General features: G+C 62.4%; 2 protein-coding genes across 2 annotated transcripts; both read left to right on the top strand.

Moving 5' to 3' along the window:
* Window positions 1-5,211: 5,211 nt before the first annotated feature.
* On the top strand, window positions 5,212-6,459 carry MNEG_5915 (hypothetical protein; the record flags this gene model as incomplete). Its single annotated transcript, XM_014045610.1, has 3 exons — window positions 5,212-5,268; window positions 5,586-6,307; window positions 6,429-6,459. 3 exons carry the CDS (start codon window positions 5,212-5,214, stop codon window positions 6,457-6,459), a joined length of 810 nt encoding a protein of 269 aa, XP_013901064.1.
* An 8,793-nt stretch (window positions 6,460-15,252) lies between these two features.
* Window positions 15,253-16,475, top strand: MNEG_5914 (hypothetical protein; the record flags this gene model as incomplete). The annotated part of the gene is made up of 3 exons (XM_014045609.1): window positions 15,253-15,309; window positions 15,602-16,254; window positions 16,469-16,475. The coding sequence occupies 3 exons, from the start codon at window positions 15,253-15,255 to the stop codon at window positions 16,473-16,475; spliced, it is 717 nt and encodes a 238-aa protein (XP_013901063.1).
* Window positions 16,476-18,663: the final 2,188 nt, after the last annotated feature.

Below are 18,663 nucleotides of genomic sequence, written 5' to 3'. Positions count from 1 at the left end.
GGGCGCGATCGGCTCGGTGTCGCCATGCTCGTGCTTCCCCAGGCCAGAGCCCGGCCGCCAGCCGGCCTTCTTTAGCAGCTGGAAACCCACATTGGTGTCCCCGAGGCCGCCGCCACCGCCGTCACCGAAGCCACCGCCGCCACCGACTGGCCCGCCGCCGCCGCCGCCGTCGCGGCCGTCGGTGGCTTGTGCGGCTGCAGGGGCGCCGCGGGGCGCCTGGGAAGCGAGCTGCTTTTGGAGTCGCCGCTGTTTGGGCGGCTGACGTTGGTGATCGCCGTCCGCCGCGCCACCGCCCTTGCGCTTTGCCGGGGCGGCTGGCGGGTCGGCCCCTACGACGTCAAAATAAAGGGTGTCGCCCTTGATGAATCTGTGGAGGCGTCGAAGGGGTGGGTGGATACGTGGTGAGGGTGGCAGCATCTGCATGCACAGCGGGGCCAGCCGGCGCTGTGGATCCTGTGTTTGCGCAAGGCTTGCATGAACGAGCACCACTGTCAGCAACAACAGCCTCAGCACGCCAAGCGCGCCTGAGGCGTCTAGTATCGACAGCATCCACGGCATTATGCATGATTATGTGCGTACGCGTGCGTTTAAGTGTTGTATACGCACCCTTCCCGTGTTTGCCGACCAGATCCCCCAGCAGCCATAAATCGACGAGAGCTACCGTATTTTATGAAGGAATTCAAGGGTTTGTGCTGAGATTGACACTGTTTGCCAGATCTCGCCTGCTCTCTGTGTCCATCCTGCGAGTAGTCATGGCTGGCAGCTAGCCAAGCACCGTGCGGCATGCCATGGAGCAACGGGTGATCTAGCTTGATCAAAATACGGTTGCCCGAAGCTCCGCGCGTTGCCTTCGGCACATCTTCAGCGGCAACGGTGTTCGCTGCCGACCTACTTGTTCAAATACAGGGCGTCAACAGCCGCCCGAGCCGCTCAAATACGCACAGTGTGCATTTTAGCAGGAGTCTTGAAGTAGGCACGTGCTGCTCAGCTGCAGGCGCAGCCCTGGTCGGCGGGACGGAGAGCTGCCTGCGCAGCTCGAGCTGTTTGTCGCGACAGCTTGACATTGAGCGAGTGGACAATCCTGCAGCAGCAGATCGAGTGTCTCTTGCAGGTGTGCATGTTAAGCAGGGCACTGCGATACCGCTGGACCCCAGGTTCACTCTACACGAACTGCACTCACACGGCTGAGGGGGCGATGCTGGCATACAACATGGCATGGTGTGGCCAATGCTTGTGGTCATGCTGTTGCGGCCACCAGTGAACCGCACACACCGCCAGGCTGCTCACGCTCCCAACAACTGTTTCTGCACAACGGAACCAAGACCGCACCACAAGGACCTAAACGGCGCTGGGTGTCGCCAAGTGCATTGCCGCTCTGAGGGTGCTGCCAATCGTCATGGCTGATCAGCAGCTTGACGACCACAAAGTGCTGCGGCGCCCCGCTGTGAAAGACAATGTGAAGAGGCAGCGGCGTCACGAGCAGCGCAGCAGCGTGCAGCGCCAGCAGGCAGGGCAGCGGCTGGCCTCCACACCCACAACGGGACCAGCGCCTATGCAGGGAGCAGGGCCCGCCTTTGCAAGAGCAGCGCCAACCACCCAGACGGAGCGCACCAGGCTTCTGACGCATGAGCGCATGACGCACGACGCGACCTCAGCTGCGGCAGGGTCAGAAGCCTGCGCCACGTCAGCCCTTTCTTTCATGGTCGTCAGCTCCGAGGAGAGGGACTTGATACTCCAATGGCGCGCGGAAGCAGCCCGCAGCGGCAGCACAATAGCAGCATGTGCAGGGCCGTCGCCGGCCGGAGCAACTGGGTGCGCAGCAGGAGTGGGCGGTGGGGCGGCGACTAGGGCGGCTGCAGCAGCATGTGGGGTGGCGGCAGCGGCGGGAGCGGCGCCAGGAGTAGAGCCAGCCGCGACACCAAGACCGGTAGGGGCGGGAGCGGCACCTGTAGCAGAGTTCGCATGGGCGGCAGTGGCGGCGGCGGCAGCTGCAGCAGTGTCGGAAGCAGCACCAGCAGCAGAGGCAGCTGCGATCGCAGCGTGCTCAAGAATCAGCGAAACAATTGCTAGGCTTCAGGCCTTACAGGTGGGCAGGGGTATGGGTGGTGCTCCATCGGGCTGCGCGTTACAGCACCTAGGGTTTGTAAAATCTGCTGCTTGCATCTCTGTTTGCGTTTAATATTGCTGCCTGCTGACCCTTGCCATATTTCGATGTCTGCACGTTGACCGCCTTTTCGCAGGACCTGACGGTTGGCTTGCTTTTGCAGCTGTGTCACAGTCTCCAAGAAGTTGCAGAGACGTCGCACCAGCAACAGCAGCGGCAACAGCAGCAGCAGCAGCAGCAGCAGCAGCAGCAGGATCAACAGCAGCGTTCTAACAAACGGAAGGAGTAGCAGCCGCCGCCGCCGCCGCTGCGACACAGCAGGGGCAGCAGCGGACAAGTGGAGGACGAACAAGCACAGGGCGGCAGCAGCAGGGCAAGGTGTTGCATTGGCAGCTTCTGCCGGGTTTCCCAATGACCGCGATCAGCTTGCGGTCCATGTGATATCTGCTGCAGTTTGAGAAGGGGTGGCCCCTGCGTGCGCCTGGCACCATCTTGCAGCCCGTGGCTTGGGCCGCATCACGTGCACAGGCCCCGCGCAAGGAGGAGCAGCAGCTGCAGCTCCTCAAGGACGGCTACTGGTTAATACGATGGGCCAGCAAACAGCACGGCCTGAGCAAGCAGCTGGCGGCAGCCGTCATCAATGAGTGGAGGACGACGGCGAGGGCAGCGGTGGTTGTGCAGCAGAGTGGCGCCATGGCCGTCGCATCGGAGGGCGCCGCTGCCGGGCTTGTGATCCCCAACATCTTCTCGGCCCAGACACCCCTGTCCATCAACCAGGTGCGCGGGGAGGCCCGGGGACACCCAGGTGTCCTCGCGGACAAGTCCCCACAAAAGCGGCGGCTGGCAGGGTAGGAGGCTTTCGCAAGTGTGCGCGCTGCTTTGTGGGTGTCCTGGGGTCGGTGGAGCAACGGCAAGGGGGCTCGGGCACCTCCAAACCTTTTGAGTGACCGCCTTTTTGAGGGCAAGTCTGATCTATGACACGCAGCACCCTGTTGGACGACTTGCAGTCATCGAAATAACACAGCAGTAGTTGTCCACACATGTCAGCAACCTGCCAGCCAAAATCCATCTGTATACCTCCCTCCTTCGCATAATTTGATGCTTTGGACTGTGCCTCGTCTGTGCAGTGTGCAAAACTTCACACCCTCGTCCAAGGCCCGGTCGCTATTTGGGGCCTACGCGTGTCTTAGGATTAGGATTGTTACAGCGTCCCGCGGTCGCCCGCTCCTGGAGCCATCCAGGCTCATGGGATTGTACAGTAACAGTGTCTTTGAGTGTCAACCCTGTGCTGGCCGCTTGGGACGAGGCGATGCGTCGCGACTCTCTGGCACGTGCGGCTCGCAAAGGGCCGTTGGTGGAGTGTGAAGGAGGCTGTGCCACACCCTCAGACGACTCACTATGAAATGGTTACCCCTCTAGGAGGCTTTTCTGACTTCAGCACTGAAAACCGCTTCCACAGCCCAGCTCATGCGCGCGCCCTCATGCGACTGCGCTATGGCTCTTCCTCTTGGGCCCTCGTGTGTCGCCTCCAGAGCGGTGTGCGTGCTCGCTTTGTGCACATGCTGCTCTGCATACTCCAGCTTGCGTTCTCTTCTAGAGCGAATCCACTGATCTCCTACGTGCCACCACGCGTTTCGCCCTGCTGCTCATTTCAAGCCTCTCAAGGCCAGTAAGTAAGTCGTCCGAACTTTTTCAAGGGTCTAGATCCTGAACAGCCGGCCTTGAGGAGTGAAGCCCCGTTCCCCAACACAGGTGGCCTGCTAGGCCAGGGACAGTGGCCTGCCAGGACGCCATGGTCGCCAAAAGATGACGCGTCCTGCTGGCCACGCCAGAGTCTACTGCCACCAGGCCTTGTATGGTCGTGTAATCTCGCCTGATAAGTCTACTCATGAGTGACACGCAACTGGACACTTGGAAATGGATCGTGCAGGTTTGCCCGTTGATGAGTTTCCCAGCCGTTGGCGAGGGCGTTCGGTGTTTGATATATTCTGGTACGCGCTATTGCCAGGCGGGATACCGACAGGGGACGAGTGGCTCTGATGCCACATGCGTAACGAAGCCGGCCACAGGCAGGCACTTACAGTACATGCATCAGCAACATGCACCGGTCGCACGGGGCATCCCCCCCAAGACAACTTGATTAAATACGATCAATGTACGAGAAAATTGAGTCCCCGTTAAGTGAAGAGGTGCTTCGGCTCAACATTGAACGAGACGCAGTGCGCATCATAATGTCTTCCGCCATGCTCAGCCTTCGGCGCTCGCTGAATTCTTTGGCGGTGTTATTTCTGCTCGTCAGCATGCTGGGCGGGGTGCTGTGCGCCAGGTGCGAAGGCACCTGAACTTGAAGCCTGGGGGTGCTATCAGGAGGGCCAGCTTCAAGACAGGAGCCACGCAGCCCCAGGCCACAGATTGTGCATACGAAAGACAACGAATAGGTCACGCTGCTGCACAGCAGCAGCCCCGGCCCCTGGAACATTGAAGCTTTCCCATTGATGTCAATTTCACATTGTGTGACGCCCAGACACACGCTATGCAGTGATTGCCAGCGTTCCAGCCGGCTGGTGTTCCTTGACAACCCAGCCATCGCACAAGTCTGCATGACTGCACTTGAGCTGTCTTCCCAGCCCATGCATGCGTCGCCCGCGCACCACCCGTTGGCGGTGGCACCTCTGAGGTGTCCTGCCGCCTGCTGCTGTCCTGCGCGCTCCGTTCACGTGTGTCAGGGACCACATCCACTCTCGTACTGACCCTTACCGCTAACCCTTACTTTGCCTGGGGCATTCTGCGCAGCCCTCAAGCAACCCCCCGAAAGACAAAGCTGGCAATAGTGAGTGCTGCCTTGGGGCATTGCAACCCCTGGAATGTTCGGCTGTCTTGTGTATGCTGATGCTGTCAAGCGTATGCAACCCTGCTGTTGAGGTCGCATTCAACCAGGGACAATCCCAATACATCCAGGCGCCGGGCCCCCTTATGTGAGCCGAGCGCTAGGCCAGGCCCCTGCGAACACCAAGCAATCATGCTTTGTTTCGCCGCACGCACGTCCCTCCGCGCAGTGCGCGCCCGTCAAGGCCTTGACTAGATGCTCCAGGGGTGGCCAAGCCCTCATGGACCAGCTGTGCAGCGCGCTGCTAGCACCCGCCAATGCAACGGTTGACAGCAAGGTGCGCGCTCGCGCATGCACATAGCATGGGCCCATGCACGCATGCGGCGGCTCCCATGGCAGCATTGCCAGGTTGCTGGTGCACGTGGTTGGGGCACGCTGCGAATCTGGTGCATGGTGACGCGATTGTGAATCCATTACAAGCCGCTAGCAGCAACCTACACTCACATGACACGTAGTGGAAGCAGTGTTCACTGCGTGACATGCATTGACAGCAGCTGTAGCTTTCGCGAGCTGTGTCTCTTTCTGGTACCACCTCAGGTTGCCCACAACTGTGCACCCTCCCATTGGTTGCAATGCGATGCACCACCTTCTCAGGACCCCACCACGCTGCAGTATGGCTGCGGCGTGGCCACCGTCGCCCAGGTCAACAAAGTGTCCAATGACCTGGCAGCCCTCGAGCCCAAGCTCAACGCCGTCGCCGCCCAGGCTAGCTCTGTGTCATCTGCACAGGCCGCAAACAACCAGACCGCAGTGCTGCGTGCCGAGATGGATGCACTCCGTGCGGCAATCGAGGCGTTCAAAGGCAACTCGCAGGCCGCGGTTGCTGCGCTCACCGCCCAAGTGCAGCAGCTCAAGGGCAACGCGACCAATTCCACCGACCCAGCCGTCGCTCAGCAGATCGCCGCCCTTGCAGCAGCTGACACGCGCACCGCCCAGAAGCTGGCCTTGCTGGATGCGGCAGACCAGACCGCAGCCCAGGGGATTGCGGCGCTCAACGCCACCCTGGCAGCCGTCAAATCGGCCCAGGAGGCGGACGCGGCGGCAATCTCCCTGGCCAATGCCACCGTCGAGTCCGTCAAGTCCACAGCCACCAGAGGGGCGGCGGACATCGCGTCGGTCAACGCCAGCCTGACCGGCCTGGCAGCCACCGTGGCCAACGTGTCTGGTATCGACTTCAGCATCTACGCAAAAACCGCCGACCTGGTCAACCTCAACGCGGTCACACTGGGGGGTGTCCCTGCGGCGCAGTACCTGCGCTTAAGGGTGGTGCTCTACCGAGAGTCTGATACTCTCAGGGACGGAAACCTTGGCGGCCGGTCTGGCGCCGATGCCCTGTGCAGCGCCTCGACGTTCCGGCCCGCCGGGCTGGCGCAGGCGCGTGCGTTCCTTACGATATCTTCAGCCGATCAGATTTCTAATTTCCCCGCCTTGTATAAGGTTCCCAACGGCCCGCCTGTTGAGTCTGTGAGCGGCGCCGTCCTGGCCAGCAACTTCACAACCCTGCTAGGGGGTAGGATCCAGCAGACTCTCGTCCAGGCGGGCGTGCTCACAGGTGCTACTAATTGGTGGTCGGGCTCTGATGCTTCTGGTAACGTTGTTAACGGCCTCACCTGCGATGGCTTCACTTCTTCCACGGCAACTGGTGGCGTCGTTGGGACGTCAACAAATACCGATACCCGTTGGTTAACTTTGGTTGGTATATCTTGCTTCAAATTGTATCCCTTGCTGTGCATCGCGTTCGTTTGATGTCGCAACAGCTGCACAGCCACCAGGCTGCAGGGGCAGCTTGCTGGGTTCCCTTGCGGTGTGCGCACATGCACACCACCCCGAAAGCAAGTGGATTTGGCCTCAGTGGCGTGCAACACGTGTGTCGCACACATTCACGCGTGTCGCAGAGACACAGTGTCGCGCCCGACACAGCGGGTGCCCGGCTCGCGCTGCACAGCGGGCGCGTGTGCCGCGGACCGGCTGCTGGGTTGGCGGTTGCGGGTGGCAAGTGGGCCACTGACGGGGTGATGCATGCTGGGATTCCTGGCAGCTGCCCACATGTGTTTGCACTTGGATCGGCGCTGGCGTGCTCTTTGAAGTGCGCTCTGACTCAGCTGGCGCGGCGTGCTGCTGTCCACAATGTAAACGGGTGCGACCATGTGCGGCTTGCTGGCTTGGCTGGCCAGCCCAACCCTTGCTCAATCCTAGTCTGTGCTTGGCCTTGGGGGCGACACTGCTGCTCCTCTCCGTGCTTTCGCAGGTGTGTAAATTTTGAAGCCGATACACCTAGAAGGGTCTGTGGGTGCCCCCAGCTTCTTTGCATGGCCAGCCTGCACAGCCCCACACATACAGCACAGCCGTTGGCGCGGCTGTCACCCACTTCATCATACTAACAATCTATATGAGTACGGATGAACAGCAACAGAACGAGGCCGTTACTCCTCACACATCAAATCGATGTGAAAGCCGAGACCAGCCGCGCGGGCGCCCGGCTGGGCGGCAAGCAGAGCAAGCGTGGGCGAAGGGGCACCTGCCCCGTGGCAGCTTCCGCTGCCTGCAGGGGCACAAGGCGACGGTGCAAGGGCCCCAGCTGTGCGTGACAAACAAATGCAATCCCAGTGCATGGATGCCACACTGGACGTGCAGCCGCCATCCATGGAAGTAAAGTTCATCAGCCACGGCCCTCCGCCATTGCTACCACGCTTGAGGCCATGCCCTCCATCCACGCACGCGCCTCCGCCACCTCCCCAGCCGCACACGCACGCCGCAGGCGCCGGTAGCTCGTTTCGACAAACCGGTGGCTGTTCTCTGCCCCCGCTGTCGCCGCCTGGACGGCCCTGCACCCTGCATCGATCCGTGCCGCAGGCAGCCCCAGCGCGCCGGCCGCGCGCTCAACCTCGGAAAACGCGCGCGTGGCCGCCTCGGACGCGGCGGGGCTATCTGAGGTCGGGGGCGGAGCGATTTCCCGGAGTCCGAGGAACGACAGCTGGTGGGCAATCGCGGGCTGCATCGGGCCCGCCGCATCGCGCTCTCTCACACCCCTGCCGCAGGAGCTGGTCCTGCGGCTTACAGGCAGCGCGGTGGCAGCGCCACAGGCGGCGCGGCCGCTGCTGCCGGGCGCTGACATCTTTCCTGCCTCTACATCCAAAACAAGCAGCAGCAGCAGCTGCTGCTGCTGCTGTTGCTGCTGCTGAGCCGCGCGTACAACTGGGTTGCTTTCCACCACACGCTGCTGCGGCTCTGCCGGCCGCGGCCGCCCCTCCTGCCGCACCTCTTTCGCGGCACTGACGCCTAATACCGCCGGGGCCCGCTCACCGCCGGTGAGCAGCGCGCTGCTGGCCGCAGCGCGCGCCCGCGAGCGATGCCTCATTTGCAAGTTGTGGCCGGAATCCTGCAGGATAGATAGATAGGTCAGTTGCTCTTGCCATAGCATCACTGCCATCGGCCCCGCGCTCATCAGAGCGGACCTCCTCATTCATAACCTTCCAACGGATCTGCCAGCAAGCATACTCATGAGAGGCAAGGCTCGACATAACAACGTCCAGCGCCGCCGTGGCGCCTAGGCGGGGCCTACCCACAAGCCAGAAAGCTGTGACGGCGCAGCCTGCAAGCGCCTTGAAAGCCCAGAGGCCCGCCGCGATCACGTGTGATGAATCGATTTTGCTGTGGAAGCGCGGCGCCCAGGCGTGGCCGTCCACCTCCAGCTGCAGGCTGACGGCAAGGGCTACGGGGCTGCCGGGAAACCAGGCGCTGACGAGGCACTTGGGGACTGGGAAGCCTTGCAGGCACCCCGCGGCGTTCATTCTCAAAGTTGTGGCCTGGGTGTTGGTGAGTGGTTGGGAGGGCGGCCGAGTACAGGGATCAACCTGACTAGCAGGGCAAGCAAGCCGGTGAGCAACAGTGATGTGTGCGTTTTTCTGTGTGAGCGCATGCGAATGAGTCGTTAATTGGGCGCGACTTGCTGGCTACCCATCTGGAGACCCTCACCATGAGCCACAGGCTGCCAACGCTGGCTGCGCCCGTAGCACCGCCAACGGGGTGCGCGGGCGCCTCCACAGCGTCGCCGCCGTGGCGCACCCCCGCCACCGCCGCTGTCTTCAACATTGTCGTCCCCGCCGTCCTTGTCGCTGCTGCTGCTTGACCGGTCGTCCCCGTCCTTTGTGGCGCCCCACGCCCCTGAGTACTCATCGTCGCTGCCGTCACCACCCGCCCGCTGCGACTGCCACCGCTGGTGGCCCCAGCGCCAAGCTGCTGCTGCTGCTGCTGCTGCGGCTGCTGCTGCCGCCGCGCCGCGGCGCCACCCTCGGGGCCGCCATGGCCGCTGCGCGTCCGCGGAGCCGCGGCGCTGGGCAAGAGCGGCGCCGCCGCTTGAAATGATTGCGAGGTCGCGGGGGGGGGGGGTTGGTGGCACGACAGGGCGGCAGGATGTTGGGGCCGGCGTGGTGTCGAGCAGTCCGAGGGACGCCAGCTTGTGAGAAACCTCGGGCTGCCTAGGGCCCGCCGTGCGCCGCACCGTTGTACTACCTCCCCGCCGCCTGGCGCCCCGCTGGAGCTGGTATAGCGGCTGACAGCCGGCGCGGTGGCAACGCCGCGGGCGGCGCAGCCGCTGCTGCCGGGCACTGAAGTCATCTCTGCCTCCTCCTCTAGGATGAGCTGCGGCTGCGGCCGCTGCTGCTGCTGCTGCTGCTGCTGCTGTTGTCGCTGCTGCTGCCGCTGCTGCTGCTACTGCTGCCGCTGCCGCTGCTGCTGGTGCTGCTGCAGCTGCTGCGGCACACGCCCAACCGTGCCGCTCTCCACAACCCGCGGCTGCGGCTCCGCCGGCCGCGGCCGCCCCTCCTGCCCTCCCTCTATCCCTCCGCCGGCGCCCAACACAGCCGCGGCTCGCTCGCCGTTGGTGAAAAGTCCGCGGCTGGCCGCAGCGCGCGCCGCTCATACTCGCGCGAGGTGGCCAGAATCCTGCAGGCTCGCCATGACATCGTCCAGCACCGCCGGCGTGCCCGGGCCTGGCCTGCCCATGAGCCGTAAGGCTGCGGCGTCGCAGCCGGCGAGCGCCTTGAAAGCCCAGAGGCCCCCCGCGATTCCGTGTCATGAATTGATGTTGCTGAGGAAGCGCGGCCCCCAGGCGTGGCCGTCCACCTCCAGCTGTAGGCTGACGTCCAGGGGTAAGGGGCTGCCACGAAACCAGGCGCTGATGAGGCTCAGTGGGACTCCAAAGCCTTCCATGTGCCTTTTCGTATTCAACAGACGAGTCAAAAAAGTGGGTTTGTGGGTGGGTGGGAGGCCGGCTAGGTCAAGGAGGAGGGCTGACGAGGGGATGTTCAGTGGTCAGTGATGTTTGCGTTCTATTCAGGTGCATGCGTGAGTATGGATGAGCTCGAAGCGCAGGCCCCCCATTTGGAGACCCTCACCGTGCGCCACACGCAGGCTGCCGATGCTGGCTGGGCCGGCAGCAGCACTGCCGCCGCCGCTGCGCCGCCTGCCGCCACTGCCTGCCTCAGCGGCGTCGCTGCTGCCGACCTCGTCAATGCGGCCGGTCAACCGCTCGTCTCCAAGCTCTGTGCCGCCCGAAGCGCCTGAGTACTCGTCATTGCTGCCAACACCACCGCCGCCGGCCCTGCACTCGCTGGTGTCCCAGTGAACAAGGGCCGCTGCTGCCGCCACGCCGCAGCGCCGCCCTCGGGGCCGCCGCGTCCGCCACGCGTCCGCCACGCCGCGGCGCCGCGCGCGCGCATCGCTGGCGCATGCGAGGGTAGGGGTTTCATGGCGGCGTCTGGTGGCGCGGCAAGGGCGGCAGCAGGTTGTCCACTGCCACGGTACTCATCGACGAGCCCTGCAGCAACGGCTGCAAGTTGCCAACCCATGCTGAGGCTGACATTTTTCCCAGATCAAAAATGTGTCTGCTCTCTGCTGTCGTGGCTGTGTCCATCCTGCGAGTAGTCATGGCAGCTGGCCAAGCACAGTACGGCATGCCATTGAGCAGCAGTTGCTCTACCGTTATTAGAATAGCCCGAAGCTCCGCGAGTGGCCCTCGGCACATCTACAGCCGCAACGGTGTTCGGTGCCGACCTACTTGTTTCAAATACAGGGCGTCAACAGCCGCCCGAGCCGCTCAAAGACGGTGCATCTCAGCAGGAGTCTTGAAGTAGGCACTGCATGCTCTTGCTGCTCAGCTGCAGGCGCAGCACTGGTCGGCGGGGCGGAAAGCGCTGCCTGCACAGCTCGAGCTGCTTCAGTTTGTCACGACAGGTTGGCATTGAGCTAGTGAACGGCCCTGCGGCAGCAGATCGAGTGTCTCTTGCAAGTGTGCATGGCTCTGGGATACCGCTGGACCCCAGGTTCACTCGACATGAACTGCACTGACATGGCTGAGCGGGCAATGCTGGCATACAGTATGGCATGGTGTGGCCAATGCTTGTGGTCATGCTGTTGCGGCCACCAGTGAACCGCACACCACTCTCAGACTGCCCACACTCCCAACAACTGTTTGTGCACAGCCGAACCAAGACCGCACCACAAGGAGCTCAACGGCGCTGGGTGCCGCCAAGTGCATTGCCGCTCTGAGAGCTCTGCCAATCGTCATGGCTGATCGGCAGCTTGACAATCACAGTGTGCTGCGGCACCCCGCTGCGTACCACGATGTGAAGAGGCAGCGGTGCCATGAGCAGCGCAGCAGAGTGCAGCACCAGCAGGCAGGGCAGCAGGTGGCCTCCACACCCACAATGGGACCAGCGTATACGCAGGAAGCAGGGCCCGCCTTTGCAAGCGCGGCGCCGATCACCCAGACGGAGCGCGCCAGGCTTCTCACGCATGAGCGCATGACGTACGGCGCAACCTGAGCTGCAGCAGGGTCAGAAGCGTGCGCCACGTCCGCCCTTTCTTTCATGGTTGTCAGCTCTGAGGAGCGAGACTTGATCCTTCAACGGCGCGCAGAAGCAGCCAGCAGCAACAGCACATTAGCAGCATGTGCAGGGCCGTCGCCAGCCGGAGCAACTGGGTGCGCAGCAGGAGTTGGCGGTGGGGCAGCGACTAGGGCGGCGGCAGCAGCAAATGGGTTGGTGGCAGCAGGGGGGGCGGCGCCAGGAGTAGGGCCAGCCGCGACATCAAGGCTGGCAGGGGCGGGAGCGGCAGCTGTAGCAGAGTTTGCTGGTGTGGCAGTGGCGGCGCCGGCAGCTGCAGCAGTGTCAGCTTCGATCACAGCGTGCTTCAGGATTCAGCGAAACCCTTGCTAGACTTCAGGCCTCACAGGTCGGCAGAGGGGCGATATGGGTGGTGCTCCATCAGGTGCGCATTACAGCACCTAGGATTACTAAATCTGCTGCTTGCATCCCTGTTTGCTGTGGATATTGCTGCCTGCTGATCCATGCCATGTTTGCATGTTTCCCGCCTTTTCGCAGGATCTGACGGTCGGCTTGCTTTTGCAGCTGTGTCACAATCTCCAAAACGTTGCAGAAACGATATCGTCGCACCAGCAACAGCAGCGGCAGCGGCACCAGCAGCAGCAGCAGCAGCAGCAGCAGCAGCAGCAGCAGCAGCAGCAGCAGCAGCAGCATTATAATGTACATGAGGACTAGCAGCCGCCGCTGCGACAGCAGCAGGGGCAGCAGCATACAAGTGGAGGGCGTACAAGCACAGGGCGGCAGCAGCAGGGCAAGGTGTTGCCTTGGCAGGTTCTGCCGGGTTTCCCAGTGACCGCGATCAGCTTGCGGTCCGTGTGATATCTGCTGCAGTTTGAGAAGGGGTGGCCCCTGCGTGCGCCTGGCACCATCTTGCAGCCCGTGGCTTGGGCCGCATCACGTGCACAGGCCCCGCGCAAGGAGGAGCAGCAGCTGCAGCTCCTCAAGGATGGCTACTGGTTAATACGATGGGCCAGCAAACAGCACGGCCTGAGCAAGCAGCTGGCGGCAGCCGTCATCAATGAGTGGAGGACGACGGCGAGGGCTGTGCAGCAGAGTGGCGCCATGGCCATCGCATCGGAGGGCGCCGCTGCTGGGCTTGTGACCCCCAACATCTTCTCAGCCCGGACACCTCTGTCCATCACTCAGGTGTGCGAGGACGCCCGAGGGCACTCGGGTGTCCACGCGGACAAGGACCCCACGAAAGCGTCGGCTGGCAGGTTGGGAGGCTTTCGCAAGCGTGCGCACTGCTTTGTGGGTGTCCTGGGGTCGGTGGAGCAACGGCAAGGGGGCTCGGGCACCTTGAAGCCTTCCGGGTGACCGCCTTTCGAGGGCGAGTTTGATCTGTTACAAGCAGCACCCTGTGGGACGACTTGCATTCATAGAAACCACACAGCGGTAGTTGTTCACCACGTCAGCATTCTGCCAGCCAGAATTCATTTGTAAATCTCTTCCTTAGCATTGATTTGATGCTTTGGACTGTGCCTGGTCTGTGTAGTGTGCGAAATGCACACCCTCGTCCAAGGCCCGGTTGCTGTTGGGGGCCTACGCGTGTCTTTGAGTGTCAACCCTGTGCTGCCCGCTTAGGACGAAGCGATGCGTCGCGACCCTGTGGCACACGTGGATTCCAGCGGGCCGTTGGGTGAGTGTGAAGGCGGCTTTGCCACACCCTCAGACGACTCACCATTGAATGGTTACCCCTCTAGCATGCTTTTGTAATTCCAGCACAGAAAACCGCTTCCACAGCCCAGCTCACGCGCGCTCCCTCATGCGACTGCGCTATGGCTCTGCCCCTTTCACCTCTTGTGCGGCGTCGCCTGCAGGGCGGTCAGCGTGCTCGCTTTGTGCACACGCTGCTCTGCATACTCCTGCTCACGTTTTCTCGTAGTGCCGTTCCACTCGCTGATCTCCTACGCGTTTTGCCCTGCTGCTTAGTTCAAGCCTCTCAAGGGCAGTAATCATGCTTTACAAATTTTTTGAAGGGTCTGGATCCTGAACAGCCTCCCTCGTGGAGTTGAAGCCCCGTTCTTGAACACAGGTGGCCTGCCAGGCCGGGGACTGTGGCCTGCCAGGCCACCTTGGTCGCCAGAAGGTGACGCGTCCCGCTGGCCACACCAGAGCCTCCTGCCACAAGGCCTTGTAATATCGCCTGATAATTCTTCTGAGTGACACGCGACTGGACACTTTTGGGATGGATTGTGCAGACTGTTTGCCCGTCAGTGTTGTAGATGAGTCTACGGTAACAGCCGTTGGCGAGGGCGTTCACCGTGTGATTCGTTCTGGTACGCGCTATTGCCAGGCGGGATACCGACAGGGGACGAGTGGCTCTGATGCCACATGCGTAACGAAGCCGGTCACAGGCAGGCACTTACGGTACATGCACCAACAACATGCACCGGCCGCACGGCGCATCTACCCAAGACGATTGATTAAATATGATCAACGTACGAGAAAAGTGAGTCCCCGTTAAGAGAAGAGGTGCTTCGGCTCAACATTGAACGAGACGCAGTGCGCATCATAATGTCTTCCGCCATGCTCAGCCTTCGGCGCTCGCTGGCTTCTTTGGCGGTGTTATTTCTGCTCGTCAGCATGCTGGGCGGGGTGCTGTGCGCCAGGTGGGCAGGCAGCTCGGCTTGGGGGGGTGAGACTACCAGGAGGGCCAGCCTCAAGACAGGAGCTGCGCAGCCCCAGGCCAAAGATGGCGCATACGAAATACATTGAATATGTCTCACTTCTGCACAGCAGCAGCCCCGGCCCCCACAACATTGAAGCTTTCCCATTGATGTCAATTTCACGTTGTGTGACGCCCAGACACGCGCTACGCAGTGATTGCCGGCGTTCCAGCCGGCTGGTGTGCCTTGACGACCAGCCATCGCACAAGCCTGCATGCCTGCACTTGAACTGTCTCCCCAGCCCATTCATGCGCGCCCCGCAAACCACCCGTTGTCGGTGGCACCTCGAGAGGTGTCCTGCCGCCTGCTGCTGTCCTGCGCGCTGCATGTGTGTCGGCGACAATCCACTCTCATACTGAACCCTTCCGCTAACCCTTGTTTTGCCCGGGGCGTGCCGCGCAGCCCTCAAGCAGCCCCCAAAAAGACGAAGCTGGCAATAGTGAGTGCTGCCTGCGGGCCTTGCAACCACTGGAACGTACGGCTGTCTTGTGTATGTGGATGCTGTCAAGCACATGCAACCCTGTCATCGTTGAATTGAACCAGGGACAATGCCCATACATCGGTAGCCTGGCCCCTCCATGTCTGCCACGCGCAAGCCCAGAACCCTGCGATCAACAAGCAACCATGCTTTGTTTTGCTGCACGTCCCTCCGCGCAGTGCGCGCCCGTCAGGGCCTTGAACAGATGCTCCAGGGGCGGCCCAGCCCTCATGGACCAGCTGTGCAGCGCGCTGCTGGCACCCGCCAACGCAACGGTCGACAGCAAGGTGCGTGCACATAGCATGGGCTCATGCACGCATGTGGCGACTCCCATGCATTGCCAGGTGGCTGGTGTATGCGGTTGCGGCACGCTGCGAATCTGGTGCATGGTGACGCGCTTGTGAATCCATTACAAGCCGCTGGCAGCAACCTACAATCACATGACACATAGCGGAAGCAGTGTTCACTGCGTGACATGTGTTGACAGCAGCTGTAGCTTTCGAGAGCTGTACCATTTTACCGCCTTGGCTTGCCCATCACTGTGCACCCTCGTTGCAATGCAATGCACCACAATCCCAGGACCCCACCACGCTGCAGTATGGCTGCGGCGTGGCCACCGCCGCCCAGGTCAACAAACTGTCCAGTGACGTGGCAGCCCTCGAGCCCAAGCTCAACGCCGCCGCCGCCCAGGCCAGCTCTGTGTCATCTGCACAGGCCGCAAACAACCAGACCGCGGTGCTGCGTGCCGAGCTGGACGCACTTCGTGCGGCAATCGGGGCGCTCACAGCCAAGTCGCAGGCCGAGATTGCGGCGCTCACCGCCCAAGTGCAGCAGCTGAAGGCCAACGCGACCAATGCCACCGACCCAGCCGTCGCTCAGCAGGTCGCCGCCCTTGCAGCAGCAGACACGCGCACCGCCCAGAAGCTGGCCTCGCTGGATGCGGCAGACCAGACCGCAGCCCAGGGGATTGCGGCGCTCAACGCCACCCTGGCAGCCGTCAAATCGGCCCAGGAGGCGGACGCGGCGGCAATCTCCCTGGCCAACGCCACCGTCGAGTCCGTCAAGTCCACAGCCACCAGAGGGGCGGCGGCCATCGCGTCGGTCAACGCAAGCCTGACCAGCCTGGCAGCCACCGTGGCCAACGTGTCTGGTATTGACTTCAGCATCTACGCAAAAACCGCCGACCTGGCCAACCTCGACGCGGTCACACTGGGGGGTGTCCCTGCGGCGCAGTACCTGCGCTTAAGGGTGATGCTGTACCGAGCATCTGATACTCGCAGGAACGGAAACCTTGGCGGCCGAACTGGCGCCGATGCCCTGTGCAGCGCCTCGGCGTTCCGGCCGGCCGGGCTGGCGCAGGCGCGTGCGTTCCTTTCAATATCTTCAGCTGACCAGATTTCTAATTTTCCCGCCTTGTACAACGTTCCCAACGGCCCGCCTGTGCAGTCTGTGAGCGGCGTCGTCCTCGCCAGCAACTTCACAACCCTGCTAGGGGGTAGCATCCAGCAGACTCTTCAACAGGCGGGCGTGTTCACGTCCACAAATGGCCCCAGCTGGTGGTCGGGCTCTGATGCTTCTGGCAATGCGCTTAGCTCCACTTGCTTGGGTTTCACTTCTGACTTGGCTGGTGGTGCTGGCGGTCCAGGGTTGACGGGTCGGACCGACAGCGCTTGGTTACAAAGTTCCGTTGTGTCTTGCTTCAGCAATCTGGGCTTGATTTGCATCGCCTTTTGATGTCGCAACAGCTGCACAGCACCCAGGCTGCAGGGGCGGCTTGCTGTGTTCGCTTGTGGTGTGCGCACATGCACACCACCCCGCAAGTTCAACTGGGTTTGGCCTCGCTTGTGCACACATACATGTGTGTCGCATAGACATATTGTCGAGCCCAGGCAGCGCCCCTGGGCGGCGGGCGGCGCGGCGAGCGCGTGTGCCGCGGATTGGCTGGGTCGGGCGTTGCGGGTGGCAAGCAGGTCACTGGCGGGGTGACGCATGCTGGGATCACTGGCAGCTGCTGACGTGTGTGTGCACTTGGATCGGTGCTGGCGTGCTCTCTGTAGTGCCCTCTGATTCAGCTAGCGCGGTGCGCTATCCACAATGTAATCCTGTACGACCATGTGCGGCTTGCTGGCTTGGCTGGCCAGCCCAACCCTTGCTCAATCCTAGTCTGTGCTCGGCCTAGGTGGCGACACTGCTGAACAGCAACAAAAAGGAGGCCGTTATTCCTCAAACATTAGATTCATTAAGCCAAGACCAGCCGCCTGGGCGCCCGCCTGGGCCAAAAGCAGAGCAAGCATGGGTAAAGGGGCACCTGCACCCTGCTTCCGCTGCCAGCGGGGGCCAAAGGCAAGGGGGCAGGGCCCCAACTGTGCGTGACAAACAAATGCAACCCCATTGCATGGATACCCCGTTGCGCGTGCAGCTGCCATCCATGGAGGTAAAGCTCGTCAGTCACGGCCCTCCGCCACCGCTGCCACGCTTGAGTCCACGCATGCGCCACCGCCACCCCCCCAGCCGCACACGCACGCCGCAGGCGGCGGTAGCTCGTCCCGACAAAGCGGTGGCACTTTACTGCCCCCTCTGTCGCCACCTCGACGGCCCTGCACACTGCATCGGTCTTTGCCGCTGGCAGCCCCAGTATGTCAGCCGCGCGCTCAACCTCGGAAAACGCGAGCGTGGCTGCCGCGGACGCGGCGGGGCCGTCCGAGGTCGCGGGCGGCGTGATCTCCAGGAGTCGTGGGACGACAGCCGGTGAGGAACCACGGGCTGCCTTGGGCCCGCCGCATCGCGCGCTCTCTCACCCCTGCCGCGTGAGCTGGTGCGGCGGCTTACAGGCAGCGTGGGGGTAACGCCACGGGCAGCAAGGCTGTTGCTGCTGGGTGCTGAAGTCATCTCTGCCTCCTCTTTTAAAACGAGCAGCTGCTGCTGCTGCTGCTGCTGCTGTTGAGCCGCGCGTACAACTGTGTCGCTTTCCATCACATGCAACTGCGGCTCCGCCGTCAGCGGCTGCCCCTCCTGCCTCACCTCTTTCGCGGCACTACGCCTCCTACCGCCGGGGCCCGCTCATCGCCGGTGACAAGCGCGCTGCTGGCCGCAGCGCGTGCCCGTGAACGATGCCTCATTTGCACTTTATGGCCGGAATCCTGCAGGCTCGACATGACTACGTCAGCACCGCCAGCGTGCCCGGGCCGGGCCCGCCCATGAGCCGTAAGGCTGCGGTGGCGCAGCCAGCAAGCGCCTTGAAAGCCCAGAGCCCCGCTGCGATTCCGTGTGATTTATTGATGTTGCTGAGGAAGCGCGGCCCCCAGGTATAGCCGTCCACCTCCAGCTACAGGCTGACGTCCAGGGGTAAGGGGCTGTTGGGGAACCAGGCATTGATGAGGCACTTTGGGATTGGGAAGCCCTGCAGGCACCCCTCGGCGTTCATTCTCAATGTAGAGGACTGGGTTTCCAGTGGGGCGGGAGGGTGGCTGAGCTGAGCGGAGGAAGGTAGCGACGTGTGCCGGTTTGTTTGTGAGCGCGTCTGTGTCGGTTGTTGTGCAAAGCTCGCCGCCCTTCCACCCGGAGACACTCACCACAAGCCACGGGCTCCCGACGGTGGCCGATCAATCCCGCAGCAGCACCACCGTCCGCAGCGGCACGCC

Source organism: Monoraphidium neglectum (genome assembly GCF_000611645.1).
Source record: "Monoraphidium neglectum strain SAG 48.87 unplaced genomic scaffold scaffold00916, whole genome shotgun sequence".
Classification (NCBI taxonomy): domain Eukaryota; kingdom Viridiplantae; phylum Chlorophyta; class Chlorophyceae; order Sphaeropleales; family Selenastraceae; genus Monoraphidium; species Monoraphidium neglectum.
This window is presented reverse-complemented; position numbering and strand designations above follow the sequence as displayed.